The 21,605-nt window shown below is 42.4% G+C and overlaps 3 protein-coding genes across 4 annotated transcripts in view; all 3 read left to right on the top strand.

Moving 5' to 3' along the window:
* Positions 1-21,605, top strand: part of LOC117965878 (zinc finger protein 501-like) — a 628,111-nt gene that overhangs the window by 58,210 nt on the left and 548,296 nt on the right. The window lies entirely within an intron of this gene.
* Positions 1-21,605, top strand: part of LOC131722023 (zinc finger protein OZF-like) — a 307,153-nt gene that overhangs the window by 96,059 nt on the left and 189,489 nt on the right. The window lies entirely within an intron of this gene.
* LOC131722026 (zinc finger protein with KRAB and SCAN domains 3-like) lies at positions 325-9,106 on the top strand. The gene is made up of 3 exons (XM_059015589.1): positions 325-921; positions 6,592-6,912; positions 7,875-9,106. Exons 1-3 carry the CDS (start codon positions 651-653, stop codon positions 8,552-8,554), a joined length of 1,272 nt encoding a protein of 423 aa, XP_058871572.1. The 5' UTR covers positions 325-650; the 3' UTR covers positions 8,555-9,106.

The following is a 21,605-nucleotide window of genomic DNA, read 5'->3' as shown; positions in this document are numbered from 1 at the left end:
CCCCACCTGGGATTGAACCCACGACCCTCCAGTCAAGAGTCCAGAGCCCTGACCACTACTCCACACTGCTGCCCCTATAATATGTCAGAGAAACTCATAAATCAGTTTAGCATTATTTTATTTTTTTTACATGTTTAAACCTTTAGAATAAATATCTGAATATTTGAAAAGTATAATAACTGTGTGGAAAAAGAGTCAAATCATTTTAATTTGTATTACAAATCATTCATAAGATAATGTCATGACTGGAAGGCGATTCACACCCCCTGACTAGGTGGCAGTAGCACATGGAGTGAGGATTGGATCTGGTTGCCTACTCGCTTCTTTGTCAGCCAGCGCTCGTCTCTTGTTTTGCGCCGCGGCTGCTCCTGCGCAGGACCTCTTGAGAAGCGGCGCGGCTCTGCAGACTTTTAAACACGTGGATGCGTGACCTGGATCTGAATCTGGACACGTTTTCCGCAGAATGTGTTCAGGCTTGGTACCGGGAATAGAAAGTGCTGCTGCTGCTTGCAAAGTCTGTGTGTGATGCATATATTTGAATGGGAAGGCTACGATAAAAACACATATATCCTACTAAATACAAACCGAAGGCGGTGTTTCTGAATGCAAAGAGGATTCCGCTAGACCAGTCTCAAACTAAACCAGTGAAGATGGACATCAGTGTCTCCGTGTCGTTGTTTCAAGACGAGCTCGCCTCCACCGTCGAGCTCGCAGTGAAAGCGGCTGCAGACAGCGTCGTGTGCGCGATTACTGAAGCTGTGAGCAGCAAATTCACTGAATTACAAGAGGACATGTCTGCAGTGAAGAGAGAGAATGAAAGTCTGAAGCTGAGATTGGAAATATCAGAGAGCGAGCTGAAAGCCGTGCGAGGGTGTATAAACGCTGCACATGCAGACATTAAACAGCCTTTCATATTTCAAGGTAAGATTGGTTTTATTGGGTGGTATTGCTCGGTCAATCCAACACCTCAAACCGCCTTCTACTGGAAAGATCTTGGTTCGAATCTCTCTTCAGACACGTTTTAAAGTGTTTGATTATTATAAGCGCTGTTAATAGCACAGCTCTGTCCTAATATTGGTTATAAGGAGTCTAATTGAGGCATTGTGTTATTTTATAGATTATAAGAACGTAGTGCATCTAAACTAGTCTAATTAATATTTAAATAGGTATTCTAGAAACTAAGAAACTACTATATTGGTAAGTCTTAACCAGTCTGTAATTGGAGAGACTTACACGGTGTCCTTCTGGTAACGTGTATAGAGTCCCGCTGAGACAGTCACAGACCATGTTGCAGAGCTTGAGAATGTAAATATCTCTGTGATGTAGTTGTGAGGGTCTTTTAATAGAGCGTTTTATTAGACACAGTGTACAGACCCTGATTAACAGCAGTACTAGAAATAATAGCGCGCTCACAATGCTTTTAGCTTATTCACGCTCGCCCTGGCAAAATATTTCTTGACATAATCAAGCATAAATAAGAGCCAGACACTTTATATTACTGATATTTTGTATTGTTATTATAAATAATACCGGTATATCCTGGGGCTGCACCACAGCATCATCGCAATGTATTCAGTGCTGAGTGGGCTCCACAAATGGCGCCTGTAATTGAGTACCGAACTGCATCATGGGATTGACTGTCCTGTCCTTCTTTATATAGTCCTAGCCCAATCCCAGATGTCCATTGGTGGAGTAATCATATACATTATATATAATCAAAACACGTGCTGAATATCATTCTGCAACAAGTGAAAAAAATATGCAGCCCAACTACATAAAAAAATGCTTGTGGAAACACGCTTTTATTGCATGGAGGTTGTACTTCTCGTATTTACCAGTCTAGTTATGATGGAGCTGTATGGGAACAGTGAAAAAAAAAAACTATAGTCGTCTGCAATCAGAAAAGTGGTGAAGCCCGCTCTGACTGCGTCGTGTGTCCCAGCTCCTGGTAAGTGACGTGTTTGTGAACTTCACAGTCTTCTGGGAATTGCAGTTCATCGCGGTGATGTCGTAGTGCTGTTATATGCAGTCGCTGTCATGTCCCTCGTGGTGATGTCGTAGTGCTGTTATGTGCAGTCGCTGTCATGTCCCTCGCGGTGATGTCGTAGTGCTGTTATGTGCAGTCGCTGTAATGTCTGTCATGGTGATGTCGTAGTGCTGTTATGTGCAGTCGCTGTCATGTCCCTCGTGGTGATGTCGTAGTGCTGTTATGTGCAGTCACTGTGATGTCTGTCATGGTGATGTCGTAGTGCTGTTATGTGCAGTCGCTGTAATGTCTGTCATGGTGATGTCGTAGTGCTGTTATGTGCAGTCGCTGTCATGTCTGTCATGGTGATGTCGTAGTGCTGTTATGTGCAGTCGCTGTAATGTCTGTCATGGTGATGTCGTAGTGCTGTTATGTGCAGTCGCTGTAATGTCTGTCATGGTGATGTCGTAGTGCTGTTATGTGCAGTCGCTGTCATGTCCCTCGTGGTGATGTCGTAGTGCTGTTATGTGCAGTCACTGTGATGTCTGTCATGGTGATGTCGTAGTGCTGTTATGTGCAGTCGCTGTAATGTCTGTCATGGTGATGTCGTAGTGCTGTTATGTGCAGTCGCTGTAATGTCTGTCATGGTGATGTCGTAGTGCTGTTATGTGCAGTCGCTGTAATGTCTGTCATGGTGATGTCGTAGTGCTGTTATGTGCAGTCGCTGTAATGTCTGTCATGGTGATGTCGTAGTGCTGTTATGTGCAGTCGCTGTAATGTCTGTCATGGTGATGTCGTAGTGCTGTTATGTGCAGTCGCTGTAATGTCCCTCGTGGTGATGTCGTAGTGCTGTTATGTGCAGTCGCTGTGATGTCCCTCGTGGTGATGTCATAGTGCTGTTATGTGCAGTCGCTGTGATGGCCCTCGTGGTGATGTCATAGTGCTGTTATGTGCAGTCGCTGTAATGTCCCTCGTGGTGATGTCATAGTGATGTTATGTGCAGTCGCTGTAAATTCCCTCATGGTGATGTCATAGTGCTGTTATGTGCAGTCGCTGTGATGTCCCTCGTGGTGATGTCATAGTGCTGTTATGTGCAGTCGCTGTGATGGCCCTCGTGGTGATGTCATAGTGCTGTTATGTGCAGTCGCTGTGATGTCCCTCTGGTGATGTCGTAGTGCTGTTATGTGCAGTCGCTGTAATGTCCCTCGGGGTGATGTCATAGTGATGTTATGTGCAGTCGCTGTAATGTCCCTCGTGGTGATGTCGGCGTAGTTTTAGACTCGCTTTTATTTCATGTAACTGTATATATTATACTATAACAGTGTGTATTATTAAGAATGGATAGTGGTGCAGTATATATTATACTATAACAGTGTGTATTATTAAGAATGGATAGTGGTGCAGTATATATTATACTATAACAGTGTGTATTATTAAGAATGGATAGTGGTGCAGTATATATTATACTATAACAGTGTGTATTAAGAATGGATAGCGGTGCAGTATATATTATACTATAACAGTGTGTATTATTAAGAATGGATAGTGGTGCAGTATATATTATACTATAACAGTGTGTATTATTAAGAATGGATAGTGGTACAGTATATATTATACTATAACAGTGTGTATTATTAAGAATGGATAGTGGTACAGTATATATTATACTATAACAGTGTGTATTATTAAGAATGGATAGTGGTGCAGTATATATTATACTATAACAGTGTGTATTAAGAATGGATAGTGGTGCAGTATATATTATACTATAACAGTGTGTATTATTAAGAATGGATAGTGGTGCAGTATATATTATACTATAACAGTGTGTATTATTAAGAATGGATAGTGGTACAGTATATATTATACTATAACAGTGTGTATTAAGAATGGATAGTGGTGCAGTATATATTATACTATAACAGTGTGTATTATTAAGAATGGATAGTGGTGCAGTATATATTATACTATAACAGTGTGTATTATTAAGAATGGATAGTGGTGCAGTATATATTATACTATAACAGTGTGTATTATTAAGAATGGATAGTGGTGCAGTATATATTATACTATAACAGTGTGTATTATTAAGAATGGATAGTGGTGCAGTATATATTATACTATAACAGTGTGTATTATTAAGAATGGATAGTGGTGCAGTATATATTATACTATAACAGTGTGTATTATTAAGAATGGATAGTGGTGCAGTATATATTATACTATAACAGTGTGTATTATTAAGAATGGATAGTGGTGCAGTATATATTATACTATAACAGTGTGTATTATTAAGAATGGATAGTGGTGCAGTATATATTATACTATAACAGTGTGTATTAAGAATGGATAGTGGTGCAGTATATATTATACTATAACAGTGTGTATTATTAAGAATGGATAGTGGTGCAGTATATATTATACTATAACAGTGTGTATTATTAAGAATGGATAGTGGTGCAGTATATATTATACTATAACAGTGTGGATTATTAAGAATGGATAGTGGTGCAGTATATATTATACTATAACAGTGTGTATTATTAAGAATGGATAGTGGTGCAGTATATATTATACTATAACAGTGTGTATTATTAAGAATGGATAGTGGTGCAGTATATATTATACTATAACAGTGTGTATTATTAAGAATGGATAGTGGTGCAGTATATATTATACTATAACAGTGTGTATTATTAAGAATGGATAGTGGTGCGGTATATATTATACTATAACAGTGTGTATTATTAAGAATGGATAGTGGTGCAGTATATATTATACTATAACAGTGTGTATTATTAAGAATGGATAGTGGTGCAGTATATATTATACTATAACAGTGTGTATTATTAAGAATGGATAGTGGTGCAGTATATATTATACTATAACAGTGTGTATTATTAAGAATGGATAGTGGTGCAGTATATATTATACTATAACAGTGTGTATTATTAAGAATGGATAGTGGTGCAGTATATATTATACTATAACAGTGTGTATTATTAAGAATGGATAGTGGTGCGGTATATATTATACTATAACAGTGTGTATTATTAAGAATGGATAGTGGTGCAGTATATATTATACTATAACAGTGTGTATTATTAAGAATGGATAGTGGTGCGGTATATATTATACTATAACAGTGTGTATTATTAAGAATGGATAGTGGTGCAGTATATATTATACTATAACAGTGTGTATTATTAAGAATGGATAGTGGTGCAGTATATATTATACTATAACAGTGTGTATTAAGAATGGATAGTGGTACAGTATATATTATACTATAACAGTGTGTATTATTAAGAATGGATAGTGGTGCAGTATATATTATACTATAACAGTGTGTATTATTAAGAATGGATAGCGGTGCAGTATATATTATACTATAACAGTGTCTATTCTATTATTAAAATCTATCATTTGCTCAAAACAGCGTGAAGCTGCAGTTTGTTAGAAAAATTCTAATCATAAAATAAATAAATAAAGTACTTTGTTCAGCTGATGGTAAACAGAATTAGGAAACGATCGCTCATATTGTTTCAAACCCAGACACTTACTAATACAGAGTATAACAGAATTAGGAAACGATCTCTCATATTGTTTCAAATCCAGACACTTACTAATACAGGGTATAACAGAATTAGGAAACGATCTCTCATATTGTTTAAAATCCAGACTCTTGCTAATACAGGGTATAACAGAATTAGGAAGCGATCTCTCATATTGTTTAAAATCCAGACACTTACTAATACAGGATACTATTTAAGAGCAGAGGATGCATGCAATAGGGAGAGCCACACCAGTACAAATGTATTGTAATACTAGAAGGGATGTGATTGGATGCATATCTACAGTTCACATGACATTGCACAAGTAAGCTTCCAATGTTGCTGCACTTTGAAAAGTCAGAATTGTGTAAATCACTTGTTTCCATGAAGCTGCTTTGAGATTAAGCAGCTCTCCTGCTGCAGCCCCTTGTCTGCTCGTTGTATTTGACACATTGAAACTTGTATTCTGTGTTGACAGTTTCCATACCAACCATGATCACAATACAGTATGAGTTCACAGAAAGACATTCCTCAGACACTCTGCTGAGACTTGCCTCTGTTGTCCTCAGCTGTTGTGCGGTTTCCTGCTGTGAGGGACAATGTGTTTTAATTTGGGAGTTAAAAAAGGGTAAAGTAACACTATTAATTAAAAATAAATCAATAAAATAAGAGAAATAGCTCCTCTTAGACCCGCTGGCATTATGTTGACTCGGAAATGTCTTCATCTAGACAATGTGGGGAAGCTACAAAAAAGGCCAACAAGATGCTTGGATATATTGTGAAAAGTGTTGAATTTAAATCAAGGGAAGTAATGTTAAAACTTTACAATGCATTAGCAAGACCACATCTAGAATATTCTGTTCAGTTCTGGTCACCTCGTTACAAAAAGGATACTGCTGCTCTAAAAAGAGTGCAATGAAGAACAACCAGAATTATCCTGGGTTTAAAAGGCGTATGCAGACAGGCTAAAAGAATTGAATCTATTCAGTCATTCTGACAAAGGGCTGGCTTTGTAGAGGAACCTAGCTAGTAAGTAAGAGTTGTAATTTTATACAATTTTGTTTCCCACAGATCCAATAGAGAGCCACGCTATCCCTGAATCTGAAGCACAGGAGGGGCCAAAGATAGAAGCAGTTTACACACAAGAGGAGTCCTTTGAGCAGGAGTGGTGTGCAAGTCTAATACAGGTTACAGGGCTGCCATGTGTTAAAGATGAAGACGTCCCTGAACAGGAATGTGTTCCTATTAAAGAGGAATTCATAGAACAGGAATGTGTCCCCATCGCAGAGGAACTTCCTACTGAAAATAATGTCTGTACACTTGAGGAGAACAACAAGCTGGGATCCAACCTGTGTGATGATTCTCCATCTGAATGTGATCTGGGATTTGGAGGTAATCCTACAAAACAAGCAGCATTGAGCTGCCTATTCATCCTGCAGAACCTGGTACTGAACACCAGCAGTGTGCTTGAGATTCATATTTTAACAAGGGGAGCTGCCCAACCACTATGTCAACAAGAACATCACTGTGCTTGCTCCTGAGGCACCTGCTAGATGTGCAGCCACTGCCACGCCTCTTTAGAATGCTGTGAGATCAGCACTGTCCAATCACGCTAGATGTGCAGCCACTGCCACGCCTCTTTAGAATGCTGTGAGATCAGCGCTGTCCAATCACGCTAGATGTGCAGCCACTGCCACGCCTCTTTAGAATGCTGTGAGATCAGCGCTGTCCAATCACGCTCCTGGAGGCCATTCCACTCCTCATTGAACAGGTTCACTTCTATAAAGTGCTGCTCCTGTGCCTGGATGGAGCTTTAATTGGTTCATTTAAACAACTCAGAACAGGGTTAGAACAAAGAGCAGGAGTGGAAGGGCCAGCTTTGGACACCCCTGTGTTGGATCTGTGCCTTTCCCCATTTCTGATAGACTGTTTGCAGTTGTGCTGCTCCCACAGCTTTACAGAGCTGCAGGGATCAAATGTCCCATCACTGGGTGATGTCACATCCAGTCTGGTTGCTTAGCGTCCCCAGAAGAAACATTTCAGTAGAGCATTTCTGTGGAGAGTATGCAGCAGCATCGCCACAATGAGAGTGAACCCGTATTGTATGACCCATCAGTCTTATTTTATTTCTTACATTTTATTCAAATACAATATCATGTTTAAAAGCTCATCTCACTACAACTATCCCAGGGACTGTAATGCTTGCTCTCAGCTGCTCATTTCACTCTTGTGCGTCTCACAGTAAGCATTGCTTTGTTATTATTGTCATGTTTATGACATGAAGCCCTGCAGAACAGTGCATGTGGGAGAATGCTGTACAATAACCTTTGTCTCTCTTCTCTTTCTTTCTTTAGCTTCTAAAGTAGATGAAGGAGAACACGACTCCACTCCATCACCCCAGTGCAAAAACTCTTCTAGAGGTGAACCACAGAGCAAGAAACACAGAGAAATGACACCCCAAGAAGAGTATGTGAAGACATTGAGAACTCACTCAGTTACAATCCCTTCTTTACAAGACAGACACCCACTTACTGTGGAGAGTACAGAGACGCCACATTCTGCATGTTTTAACAATTCAGAAAAGCAGGGGAACTTGAAGACCTTGCCTCATTCTATTAAAGGTGGGAAGAGTTCCTGTCAAATAGATGTTCCTGAAACTCACAAGGGAAATCCCACAGGAGGGACTACGTGTTCCTGGGCTGATTGTGGGAAGAATTTCAATCATATATCACTGCTTAAAAGACACCAGCGCATTTACACAGGAGAGAAACCTTCCCACATACAGTCCAGTGATAAGAGTTTCACACAGTTAGGAAATCTTCATTCACACCAGCGCATTCACACAGGAGAGAAACCTCATCACTGTGCTGTTTGTGGGAAGAGATTCAGCCAGTTAGGAGACCTTAAAAGACACCATCAAATTCACACAGGGGAGAAACCTTATCACTGTGCTGTTTGTGGTAAGAGATTCAGCCAGTCTGGAGACCTTAAAAGACACCATCAAATTCACACGAGAGAAACCTTATCACTGTGATGTTTGTGGGAAGAGATTCAGCCAGTCTGGAGACCTTAAAAGACACCAGCACATTCACACAGGAGAGAAATCTCATCACTGCTCTGAGTGTGGGAAGACATTCATTCACATAGGAAACCTTAAAAAACACGAAGTCATTCACGCAGGAGAGAAACCTCATCACTGTGATGTTTGTGGGAAGAGATTCAGACAGTTACGAGACCTTAAAAGACACCATAAAATTCACACAGGTGTGTAATCCTCTTCCTGCACTTAGTGTGTGAAGACGTGAAGTCAGTTGCAGACTCTTACAGGACTCGAGAACATTCTCAGAATTGCAGACACTTGGGGACACTTAAACAACAGGAGGACATTTGACTAAATACAGAAATATTTACTGAAAACAAAACAATAAACCTGCTTGATAAACAGGGTCCCCCCTATTCACAATCTGTTCAGATCAAAAGCTCACAGACTCAAATATGAACGAGTACGTCTTGTATTCATCGTCTTGTTGAGCATTCGGATTGTGTTACCTCACATTAGTAATATATTAAATAGATTGTTATTATGAATGCACATTTCTCTTTCCTTTCTCTTGCGTTGCTCAGCCTCTTGCAGTGGGTTCTGTGGAACCTTCCCCGATACCACGGTGAATCTGCGGCACCTCAAGACACAGCACAGTGTACTGCAGTTATCATGCAGGCAGCTTGAAGTGTAAAGCAGTACTGTTTCCAGCAGGGGGCACCAGAGAGCTTTTAGGAATGTAATGTGCTGCATAGCATTGCTTCTTAACGAGATGATTTCTGCTCAGGATGTGTTTAATACTGCCCCCTCTCTCTCTCGGGTAATCTATTAACAAACGCAGGTTCTGTGTTTTTATATCAATTTGTTGATTGACAACAAGACTACTAAACCAAATAAAATCTATATTAAAAATGTTTTGCTGCCTGTATTAAATGCTGTTTTAAATGTTGTTCAGTGTTTTATCAATCAAGGGTTTCATTTTAAAAATCCAGTAATCAATACCGTAGATGTCCTTGTTTCTGCATTTCTTATATATACCATGACTGGAGTAGCTTTTTAAACTGCTGTCTGCTCATACAAGCGATCCATGTGCAATCAGGCATATATTTTGTCATTAAGTATTCTATAGCTCTGTGGTTTATACAAATATTTTTTTCATGTTTAACTTGATGTTGCTTTGAAGCCCATTTCAGTTCTACACTTTCCTGTAAAATGTTCCCCGCTGTTACAAGTTTGTTATAACTTTTTATTATTTATGATTTTTGGAAATGCACTCTCGTTAGATATTTTATAGATCTGTAGTTTGAAGTCGTTATTATTTGTAGTGTTTTAGATTGCAAGGTTGTGAGATTTTAAACAGCAATCTCACACGCCTGCATGGAAGTTAGAATCAGGGATGGAGGATTTATAAACTGCAGAATCAGGAATGGAAGACAGAGCAGGCATTTTCAATACTTGGAAATGGGACTTTTAGCAACAATGCCTCCATCTTTTGTTTGAAGTAGATTATGATTAGCTGCTCCGCAGCTTAGTATGCAGCCCTGTACTGAATCCACAAGTTCATCGCAATTGACCCAGATGGTTGTCATTGCTGGCTTCATTAGGAGCACTAGGCACTGGGAAATGTAGTTCTGATGCCATTTTAAAATCCCAGAACTACATTCTCTTTAACAGATTTGCATAATTGCTGTGCGCTACACCACTATCTGTGGAAGAGGCTGAAAGCAGAGCCACGCAATGCTGTTACAAAGCAATGCCAGCAGCATTCATCTGGAGAGCCTGCACAACCTCTGCACCAGATTTACAGCCTAATAAAGTCAAGGATACCAAATCTGCTAACACAAATTCTGCGTTTCTGGAAAGAAAAAAAAAAACGTGCTAATGACAACTTGATATATTATTATTATTTAGCTGACGCCTTTATCCAAGACGACTTACAGAAATCTGGGAGTGTGACCTACCTACAACACGTACAACAACGTCTCACCCGAAAGACGGAGCACAAGGAGGTGAAGTGACTTGCTCAGGGTCACTCACACACACACACACACACAATGAGTCAGCTGGGATTTGAACCGGGGACCTCCTGGTTACAAGTCCTTTTTTTAATCACTGGACCACAGAGCTTCCTAATAATGAACAGCTTTTGAGAACTTAAGAATTTAGCCAATTTGTGTGTTAACGCGTTAAATAATAATAATAATAATAATAATAATAATAATAATAATAATAAAGGTTCGTACTCACGCAATCTGAGGCTTGCCAGGTAGAGTAGAACAGCGAACACAGCCACCGGGATGAGGAATTTATAAAACCGCGGCGACCCCATTGCTTTACTGACTGTCTTCATTTAAAAAAAAAAATAAAACACTTCTTTTTTCTTCCCTTTTTCCAGGACAGTTACCGCGTGAAACAAACGGCGAGAACTCTGGTTTCAACCGCTACACGCAACCCGACATATTTCATAACAGCGGACACGTATTTGAAATCCTATTGCAGTATCTGTGCGTCTGTGCGTCTGTCCTCACGCTGGTGTTTTGCATTAAGAACACAAATCGAACCTACCAAATAATCTGACATTCATCCCTAAGTTTCACCTATTGTCATTTTTTGGAGAGTTTGTAAATTTTAGAAGTTTCAGATTTTTGCTCTCTCTCTCTCTCTCTCTCTCTCTCTCTCTCTCTCTCTCTCTCTCTCTCTCTCTCTCTCTCTCTCTCTCTCTCTCTCTCTCTCTCTCTCTCTCTCTCTCTCTCTCTCTCTCTCTCTCTCTCTCTCTCTCTCTCTCTCTCTCTCTCTCACACCCACGTTTGCTGACTGGGTTTGTTTTTTGTAGATAAGGCAAAGATTTATCAAACAATGCAAGGTGAGGTTCAGTCTGACCTCTTAGTGTAGGCCTACATGCAAAAGTTTTAGAACACCCCCATTTTTCCAGTTTTTATTGAAATTTAAGCAGTTCAAGTCCAGTGAATAACCTGAACTGGTACAAAGGTAAGCGGTAAACTGCCAGAGGTTAAAAAAAAAAAGTTTAGGTTACCAAAAACTGAAAAGTAATGTACATTTCAGAGTTATACAAAAAGGCCTTTTTCAGGGAACAAGCAATGGGTTAACAACTTACAGCTGTTCTGCAGCAATGGAAGTAAATTAAGCCTTGAAAGTTGATGCTAACAATTCCTACAGGTGTCCCAACTTTTGTTGATTACTTACAAACCCTCTGTCTGTATAAAAGCAGTGTTGGAACAGACTGTGTTACAACACCCTCTTAAGCATTATTTGGGCAGTGTTGTACTGCAGGAAGTAGTATATTGCTCTCATAATGGCGAGAAAAAGGTTATTAACAAAGGAAGACAGACAGACCATTATAACCCTTAAAAGTGTAGGTCTTTCCTTTAGAGAAATTGCAAAGAAAGCCAAGGTGTCAGTGAGTACAGTTTCCTACACCATCAAAAGGCACTTGGAAACTGGAGGAAACTGACAGGAAGAGGTCTGGCAGACCCAAAGCCACAACAGAATCAGAAGACAAGTTTCTGAGAGTCAACAGCTTGCGTGATAGGCGGCTCACAGGACAACAGCTTCAAGCACAGCTTAACACTGGTCGAAGTAAGCAAGTCTCAGTTTCAACTGTGAAGAGAAGACTTCGAGCTGCAGGTTTGACATGTCGAGTGGCAGTAAGAAAGCCATTGCTAAGATGGCAAAATAAGAAAAAGAGGCTTGCCTGGGCCATGAAGCACCGCCAGTGGACTACTGAAGACTGGAAGAAGGTCTTATGGACCGATGAATCAAAATTGGAAATCTTCGGTTCATCACGCAGGGTTTTTGTACGCCGTCGAGTAGGCGAAAGGATGGTTCCTCGGTGTGTGACGCCAACTGTCAAACATGGAGGAGGAAGCGTGATGGTCTGGGGCTCTTTTGCTGGATCCAGAGTCGGCAACTTGCACAGAGTGAGTGGCACCCTGAACCAAAACTGCTACCACAGCATTTTGCAGCGCCGTGCAATACCCTCTGGTATATGCCTAGTTGGTCAGGGGTTCATCCTACAGCAAGATAATGACCCAAAACATACCTCCAGGCTATGTCAGAACTACCTTAGAAGAAAAGAACAAGACGGTAGGCTTCAAATCATGGAATGGCCAGCACAGTCTCCAGACTTAAACCCCATCGAGCTGGTTTGGGATGAACTGGACAGAAGGGTGAAAGCAAAGCAACCTACAAGTGCAACACATTTGTGGGAACTTCTGCAACAGTGTTGGGAAGAACTTTCCGAACAATATTTGATTTCCATTGTAGAAAGAATGCCACGAGTGTGTTCGGCTGTTATATCTGCAAGAGGTGGCTACTTTGATGAGTCAAAAATTTAGATTAAATTTTGTTAAACAAAACGATTCCATGATTTCTTTTTTATCTCCAATTGTGTATTTGTTCTATGCTTTAATTTCAGAGTACATTGAGACATTAAACTGCGTAAATTTCAATAAAAACTGGAAAAATGGAGGTGTTCTAAAACTTTTGACCGGTACTGTGTGTATATATATATATATATATATATTCTACAAGACCAGTTTAAATTGCAATCTGTTTTAAGGGTATCGATGCCCTGTTTATCTCATCACTTACATGGGCGGTGTTCATTGCGGTTCTTCGCTTCTTAACCCAACATCAGCTGTCGGACTTCCCCGCGATATTTTGGTTTTTTTTTTGTTCAGATACAATGAAACACACACCGCGCCGCTCCGTCACTCCGCCCCCGTGTGTCAATCCACGGCGTCAGACACGCCCCCCCGAACACACGAATTAAAAAAAAAAAAAAAAACTAATCTTTTATGATTTGTTACGTAATAGGCTAACGTCACTCCTCTCCAGTGACTCTCACCTATATAGAAAAATAACAGTCACCTTTTCACGCGCTGAGGGGCTAACTTGTCAAAAACGTCATGCAAAATACATATATCTTTTTTTATTATTATTTTGTGGCTGTGCACCCATTGCCACGGCTACACACGATGCATATCAACAGCGTGTACACACCACGGTGCTGCCGCGGAAGAAATAGCCATGAAACGCTCCCTCACAATCGGAGCAGCAGGGTCCCTGGATTGTAATGAAACGCGCCCTCACAATCGGAGCAGCAGGGTCCCTGGATTGTAATGAAACGCTCCCTCACAATCGGAGCAGCAGGGTCCCTGGATTGTAATGAAACGGCGCCTCAGCCCTCTTGAACTGAACGGAGAGGCGAGGGGTGGACGCGATCCGCCAGCTAACAGAGTGAAATAAAAAAAAATGTGTTCTAGAAAGTTCTAGAAATGCGTTCGAGTCCATCTGTGCCCTTGCCCTGTAATAACCTGTACTGCTTGTATAACTTGTTTCTGTACCGCATATCTAACTTGTTTTTGTACTGCTTATCTAACTTGTTTCTGTACTGCTAATTTATCTTGTTTTTCTCAGAATGTTATGGGAAAGGGATAGCTCATAGAAATGATTCACAGGGCGAGCCTCGAGAAAGTGATCTGGCCAATTACTCTCTCGCACGCAGAAGCCTAACTTGGTAAGCTATAAAAGGACAGGTTCCTCCCCTACTCTGGTGAGAGTCAGACGTGAGGATTTGCGCAGTCCTGCTCGGTATTTTTGGAGACAGCTGCTTTCTCTTACCAGGATCGAGGGGCTCTCCCGATCTGCTTGGAAGGGTAAGGATTAGTTCAGTTGCGTCTCTATGAGTATATTATATCTCTGATTAATATATTCTTGTGCAAAGCCAAGACTTAACCCCAATTATTAAAACAGGAAGTTTTGTGAACGCTGTGTTACTGCATTTTAGCCATAGATACCCAAAAACATCTACTTTACACTAACTGGTAGTTTAAGTGCAGTAAACGGGACACAGCTGTGAATTCAGGGGCGATTTTGGGAGACACGTCACAGAGCGAGGGGAGAGTATAGCACGGACACCCACCTAGCCACGCCTACACTGACGTCACTGCGTGACCCGACCGAGCGCAGGTACCATGAACAGGAGGAGCGCAGACGGACCTCCCTTGCAAACTAACTTTCTGTAAGTCAGTCTTTAGCACTTTGCTTACATAATGCAGGAGATTTAATTCTGCGTGCCATTCCCTTACCTGGACGCGTCACGTTTGACAGCGATAGCGTGGAGTTTCTGACCAGGTACCCATTCACTCCAGAGCTGTACGCATCGGTTTGAATTGAGACCAGACGCTAGCAGCTTTTACCCCTTTCAAAAAAGGGTTCCCCAAATCCCGGTCCTGGGAGACCCCTCAATCTGTCACTTCTTTCTAACAGAGCGCCGAATTAAGCAACTGAACTAAATTCGCTTACTAGACTTCAGAACTATAATTATATTATTATTATTATTTATTTCTTAGCAGACGCCCTTATCCAGGGCAACTTACAATCGTAAGCAAATACATTTCAAGTGTTACAATACAAGTAATACAATAAGAGCAAGAAATACAATAACTTTTGTTCAAGCAAAGTACAAGTGTGACAAACCACAATTCAATAATACAGCAGATAATAGTGATAGTTACATCAGGATATGATTAAATACAAAGTACTACAGGTTAAACACTTTGCAGATTACAGTATTCTGAAGTACAGGATTAAATGCAGTAAAATAGGGGGCAGATAAGAGCAAAATAAAGCACATTTACATGAAGGGTGATAGTGTCCCAGGATACAAACAGAGGAGTTCTACAGGTGCTGTTTGAAGAGGTGAGTCTTAAGGAGGCGCCGGAATGTGGTCAGGGACTGGGCAGTCCTGACATCTGTAGGAAGGTCATTCCACCACTGCGGAGCAAGGGTGGAGAAGGAGCGGGCTCTGGAGGCAGGGGACCGTACAGGAGGTAGAGCTAGTCTTCTAGTGCAGGCGGAGCGGAGAGGTCGAGTGGGGGTGTAGGGAGAGATGAGGGTCTGGAGGTAGCTGGGTGCAGTCTGGTCAAGGCATCTGTAGGCTAGTACAAGAGTCTTGAACTGGATGCGAGCGGTGATCGGGAGCTAGTGGAGCGAGCGGAGTAGTGGAGTAGCGTGTGCGAAGCGAGGCAGAGAGAACACCAGGCGGGCAGCAGAGTTCTGGATGAGCTGGAGCGGACGGGTGGTGGACGCAGGGAGGCCAGCCAGGAGGGAGTTGCAGTAGTCTAGGCGGGAGAGTACCAGGGCCTGGACCAGGAGCTGGGTAGCATAGTTGGTGAGGAAGGGTCGGATTCTTCGGATGTTGCTCAGGAAGAATCGGCAAGTGCGTGCCAGAGTGGAGATGTGCTGGGAATAAGAGAGGCAGGGGTCCAGGGTGACTCTGAGATTTTTAACGGAGGAGGAGGGAGAGAGTGTGGTAGATTCCAGAGGAACAGAGAAAGAGAGATCAGAGGAGGGGGAGGAGGAGGAGGGAAAGAAAAGGAGGTCAGATTTAGAGAGGTTGAGTTTGAGGTGATGCGAGTGCATCCAGGAGGAAATAGCAGACAGACAGGTAGAGATACGGGAGGAGATGGTGGAGTCAGAGGTGGGGAAGGAGAGGAAAATCTGAGCATCATCAGCATAGAAATGGTATGAGAAACCATAGGATGCGATGAGGGGGCCCAGGGAGCGGGTGCAGAGAGAGAACAGGAGAGGACCCAAGACTGACCCTTGGGGGACTCCTGTTAAGAGAGGGCGAGGTGTGGAGGTTTCTCCACGCCAGGTTACCTGGTAAGTGCGGTTGGAGAGGTAGGAGGAGAACAAGGCCGGAGCAGTGCCAGAGATCCCCAGGTCAGCGAGAGATGGTAGTAGAATAAAGGTGTCAAAGGCAGCAGAGAGGTCAAGGAGAATTAGGACAGAGGAGAGAGAGGCAGCTCGGGCAGACTTTAATGAGTTGGTGACAGACAGGAGGGCAGTTTCAGTGGAGTGAGCAGAGCGGAAGCCAGATTGGAGAGGGTCGAGCAGAGAGTGGTTGGACAGGAAAGCAGAGAGCTGGTGGTGTACAGTCCGCTCAAGGGTTTTGGAGAGGAAGGGTAGGAGGAAGACAGGATGGTAGCTCTGGAGGGAGGTGGGGTCGGGGGTAGGTTTTTTGAGGAGGGGAGTGATAGAGGCTTTTTTGAAGGCAGAGGGAAAGAGACCAGAAAGCAGAGAGGTGTTGAGAAGGGAGGAGATGAAGGGAAGTAGAGCAGGAGCAGCAGCTTGAAAGAGATGAGTGGGGAGGGGGTCCAGGGCACATGTGGTGGGTTTGTGACCCTGGAGCAGGGAGGAGAGGTCAGAGTCTGAGAGGGGAGAGAAGGTGGAGAAGGAGGGCGAGTTAGTAGGGGATGTAGTGGGTGTAGGGGTTGGAGCAGGAGGGGGTGCGGGGGAGGGAAAGGTGTTAAAGAGTTTGCGGATATCTGAGATTTTAGAAGAGAAAAAGGAGGCAAAGTCATCAGAGGAGATAGAGGAGGGAGGAGGAGGGGGGAGGGTTTAGGAGGGAGGAGAAGGTAGAGAATAGTTTACGTGGGTTGTTAGTGGAGGCTTGGATTACAGATTGGAAATAAGCACATTTAGCAGAGGAGAGAGTAGAGGAGAAGGAGGAGAGGAGAGTGCGGTAAAGGTCTAGGGCAGCAGGGAGTTTGGTTCTCTTCCATTTCTTTTCAGCAGATCGCAGTGTGATTTTTGCCGAGCGGAGCGCAGAGGAGAGCCAGGGTTGGAGAGGGGCGAGCAGGTTGGAGGTGAGGGGACAGAGGGAGTCGAGGGAGGAGGTGAGGGAAGTGAAGAGGGTGGAGGTAGCAGAGTCTACGGAGAGGTGTGAAAAGGAGTCGAGGTGAGAGAGAGCAGTGGAGGCAAGGACAGAGGGGGAGAGAGAGCGGAGGTTACGGCGAGAGGTGACAGTGGGGGTAGGAGGAGCAGGGAGAGAGGGGAGAGACAGAGAAAAAGAGATGAAATAGTGATCAGAGAGGTCCAGGGGGGTGACAGAGAGGGTGGAGGTGCAGCAGGCCCTGGAGAAGGTGAGGTCCAGTTGACGGCCAGCTTTGTGGGTATGAGGGGATGGAGAGAGACAGAAGTCGAAGGAGTGAAGGAGAGGGAGGATGGCTGGGGTTGGAGAGATGGATGTTGAAGTCACCTAACAGGACAGTTGGGGTAGACAGAGAGGGGAGGGAGGAGAGTAGATAGTCGAGTTCATCTAGAAAGTGAGCGAGAGGCCCAGGGGGACGGTACAGTACAATTAGCAAGAGTTGACAGGGAGAGGTTAGTTGGACTGCATGAAATTCAAAGGTATTAACAGAGAGTGAGGAGAGATCGAAGGGGACAGAAAAGAGTAAGTAGGGAGTGAGGAGAAGACCAGTCCCACCTCCCCGTCCAGTGAGATGCGGGGTATGGGACAGGACGTAGAGAGAGGACAGGGCAGCAGGAGTAACAGTGTTATCAGGTGACAGCCAGATTTCAGTGAGAGCAAGGAAATCGAGAGAGAGGTGGGAGGCTAAGGCAGAGATGAAATCAGCTTTGTTAGCAGAAGAGTGACAGTGCCAGAGTGCACCACAGAGTGTGCGGGAGGGGGGGGCGAGGCAGAGGGATGAGGTTAGAGGGGTTGGAGGAGCAGCAGCAGATAGAGGGCAGAGGATGAGGGCGAGAGGACAGAACAGGGATGTGAGAGACAGTCATAGCAGCACAGGCAAGACTAATAGGCACAGTGGGAGCAGTGGTGTGGAGGGTACAGACCTGACTAGTAGATGGCTTCTTCCAGAGTGCTGTTAGGTTCGGATCTATTCGAACAGCATCTCGGCGCAGCCTCCCCTCGCTGGACTCCCACAGCTAGACTCCCGGCTCTTTTGTTGAGGCTCTTCTGTTTGCTGGTGCTTCTTGCTGGTGTGGAAATAGGCTGCTTGATTAATATTACAACTGCGTGGCAAAAGAACCAACTAAACTGTGTGGAAACCAATCAAATAGCAAATCAACTTCTAATCAATTTAACCACTCACCTGGTACTAATCACACACTAACTCAGCTAATTCAAACACCACCTTACAATGTTACCAAATGTAGTTAGTTTAAAATTACTTGAAGCAGGAACTTACCTATCTGCCTTGGTCCCTGGTTACCTGTAGACTGACAACTATTAGATACCCACCCTTAAATAGGTTCCACCTCACTTTGCAAGGGAACTGGCACAGCTGCTAACTGCTCTAGAGACAATACTTTCACACACTTCAATGGGATCACACCACTACAGGAGGCTGTGTGGAGACCAATCACACACACACACACTCCTCCCTAAATAGAAACACCAGATAATAAAACTTCATATAAGACTTCATATCATTTTCAGAGCTTCGGAGTGACAGAACAAGCTACATGAACTTTTAAGATTGCATTCAAAAGAGGTCGAATGTTTCAAAAAGAAGGAAACAGTTGGCCTCAAACCATTCCAGTAATTTTGGCCAAAATAGGGGCCACACCCTCCAGATCAACAGGGACCAGCCAGCATGAAATGATGGCAGGGAGACCCTAACCTCAAAATGACACAGTCCATACACGGTAACCTACAAGGTCAATGTGTATGTGGGAGTTATTATAAAAATAAATAAATAAAATGGTATCACATCTCAGAAGTGAAAGTTATAAAAACTGCATAACAGTATATACTACACTCGATCATTCCCTCTCTCCACCGAATAACGGAAGCCAGAGGGACCCTCCTGCGACCATGGTGAAGAAGACACAGTGCATTAAACAAAGACAGCATGTACGATTGCAGTTCAAACGTGCACTGAGACCACAGGCACGGCCAAAAGGCTTTGAACTTACACCCTGCAGCTGGAGTCGTGGAGACCCACATGAAAACCTGAGCACCATCTTTCAATGGAGAAAAGGAGAACAATAGCATCTTATACTAAACGAATCAAGCATGAACTCTGATCACAGACTGTGCCTCCACAATTGTAAACAATGACACTAAACAGCATACTCAACAATGTTTGGAGTTAGAGGTAGGGCTATGGTCCAATAATGATGCTCTAAACAGTACAGTATGGTCACAACAATATGAAGGAACATATGAAGAGGGATACTGCCAGCCACCAAAAGAATGGCTGGATAACACCTATTTCTTGAGGAATAACTATAACATGAGCAGTCAAAATTGTATTTGGAAATCAATTTGAAATATAACTCTGACCTCTTGCAAAAATGACCAACCAAGGGAGTGACCAACAAAAAAAGGCACCCCCCTAATGGAGGAAGACATCATTATTGGTCCAGAGTGTAAAAGTGTTTTGAATAATGTAAATATGGTATTGACACGTGTTCTGTTTAATCTCAGAAAGTGGTTACAAAGAAAGGATAGTGATATGGTGCACAAAGCATGCTGTTATGAAACTAATACACATGTGGTATGGCAACGTTCTGCAGTCACCCCAATTAACACAAACATAACCACTTACCTAGTATGTGAAATGTTTGCAGTTAATTAATAACTGTCTGTCATTTGATTGACTTAATCCAATGCCGTAATGATCTAACAGTGCTGTTAAGCTATTTCCCAAAGAAACTGTACATACAGACTGAGGTAATTGTTTTCCATATCTCAATGTGTCTTTGGAGAAAATACGCTAGCTTCAGAATCACACATTAAACAAAAGGCTACCACAGAGGCTGCTGAACAGAACGTAAAAATAAACAGCTTTCAGAAACCAAAGTGGAAAATCAGCCGAGACAAAAAGTATTCCTGTCTGCTTGTTAAATCAAAACTAAAACGATCCAGCACAGCCACCTCGCTTCAACCTGCTGTTACAGTTGGAATTTTAGACCCGAATAGCCACGTCTTCTTTGTTTTGATTCGGTACTAATAAAATTAATTATTGGATGGGACAAATAACATGACAACGAACATGCTGCATACATATCTTTATTAAAGTATGCCAGATGCCCTTGTGTAACCGAGTTTTTGGGCTGTTTCTAATCGATTTCCACATCTGTATAACTTGGCAAAGCTTTGCCTTAACTTCCAGTCAATTCAGTGGATGCAGACGAGCAGTCTCAATGTATGGGCAAGTCAACTGCAGGGGGATGCTGCATGCTCGCCTTTAACAAATGACAGCACTCACTTTTATTAAGGAAGCGAGTACCACTATTTTTAGGCTCTATAGTGTTCTGAAATACTGTCAACTTAGGTTTATTTAATGTTCAAACATGTCCGCGAAATCCTAATTTTATTTCCGCAACATACTCGTGAAAAATACGTAAATTTACCGCGATTTAAGTAGACCCCTTGTAATTAAGAATGCCATGGCGACCTCATTAATTCTACAACAGTTTCTGACTCATTACAAAGCATAACTTTGCTCAATAGCTTTATTAAGCTCAGGAATAACTTAACAGATACATAATAATTTGGTTGTACTTGATAGTACAAAAAGGGTGGACTGTAGTGATTGCTTTCTGCATGAGGTATTAATTATGTTATTAATTATAACAATTACTAATTCAGTTGCTTTAATATTATGTTTCTATACAGTATTGTGTAAGTTTTGAGTTCTTTCATTTCCCAATCGGCAAAACCAGCTACGTGCAGTTTTGCACAGCCTAACACGACTCAAAGTCACAGATGGGTGTCTGAGCTAAACACCAAAAGGCAGATTAGCAGAGATAGTGTGAGATGGGGGAGGGGAACTGAAAGACAAGATGGATGCACCCTGGTAGGTACAACGTGGTATGCAACCCCCCTCCCCCTCCCCCCCCCCCTTTTTTTCCCCCGCAGAGGGAATGTGCAATGATAGAGTGGAAACCCCTGACCCCTTAGTAAGACAAATGGGAGTGGAGTCAACAATTGCTTACAAAGGTATAAATGCCAAACATTGTAAAGTTTTGTCAGTCTTTTCATCTCTTTCGAATTGACTCCATGGATATCCATGCTTTCCAATACAAACATATGCACTAAGCTGTACTGAGGCCTTGTCCAAAGTCAGTTTAAATCTTGTGCTTATATGATTGTATTGGAGGTATACCTTTCTTGTATATAAAGTGTTTTTGAATCAAAAAACATTTGTCAGCTTAATTTTTTCACTACACTATAAAATAGAGAGGTATAGAGAGGTTTTTAAAG

Source organism: Acipenser ruthenus, chromosome 50, assembly GCF_902713425.1.
Source record: "Acipenser ruthenus chromosome 50, fAciRut3.2 maternal haplotype, whole genome shotgun sequence".
NCBI lineage: Eukaryota > Metazoa > Chordata > Actinopteri > Acipenseriformes > Acipenseridae > Acipenser > Acipenser ruthenus.
This window is presented reverse-complemented; position numbering and strand designations above follow the sequence as displayed.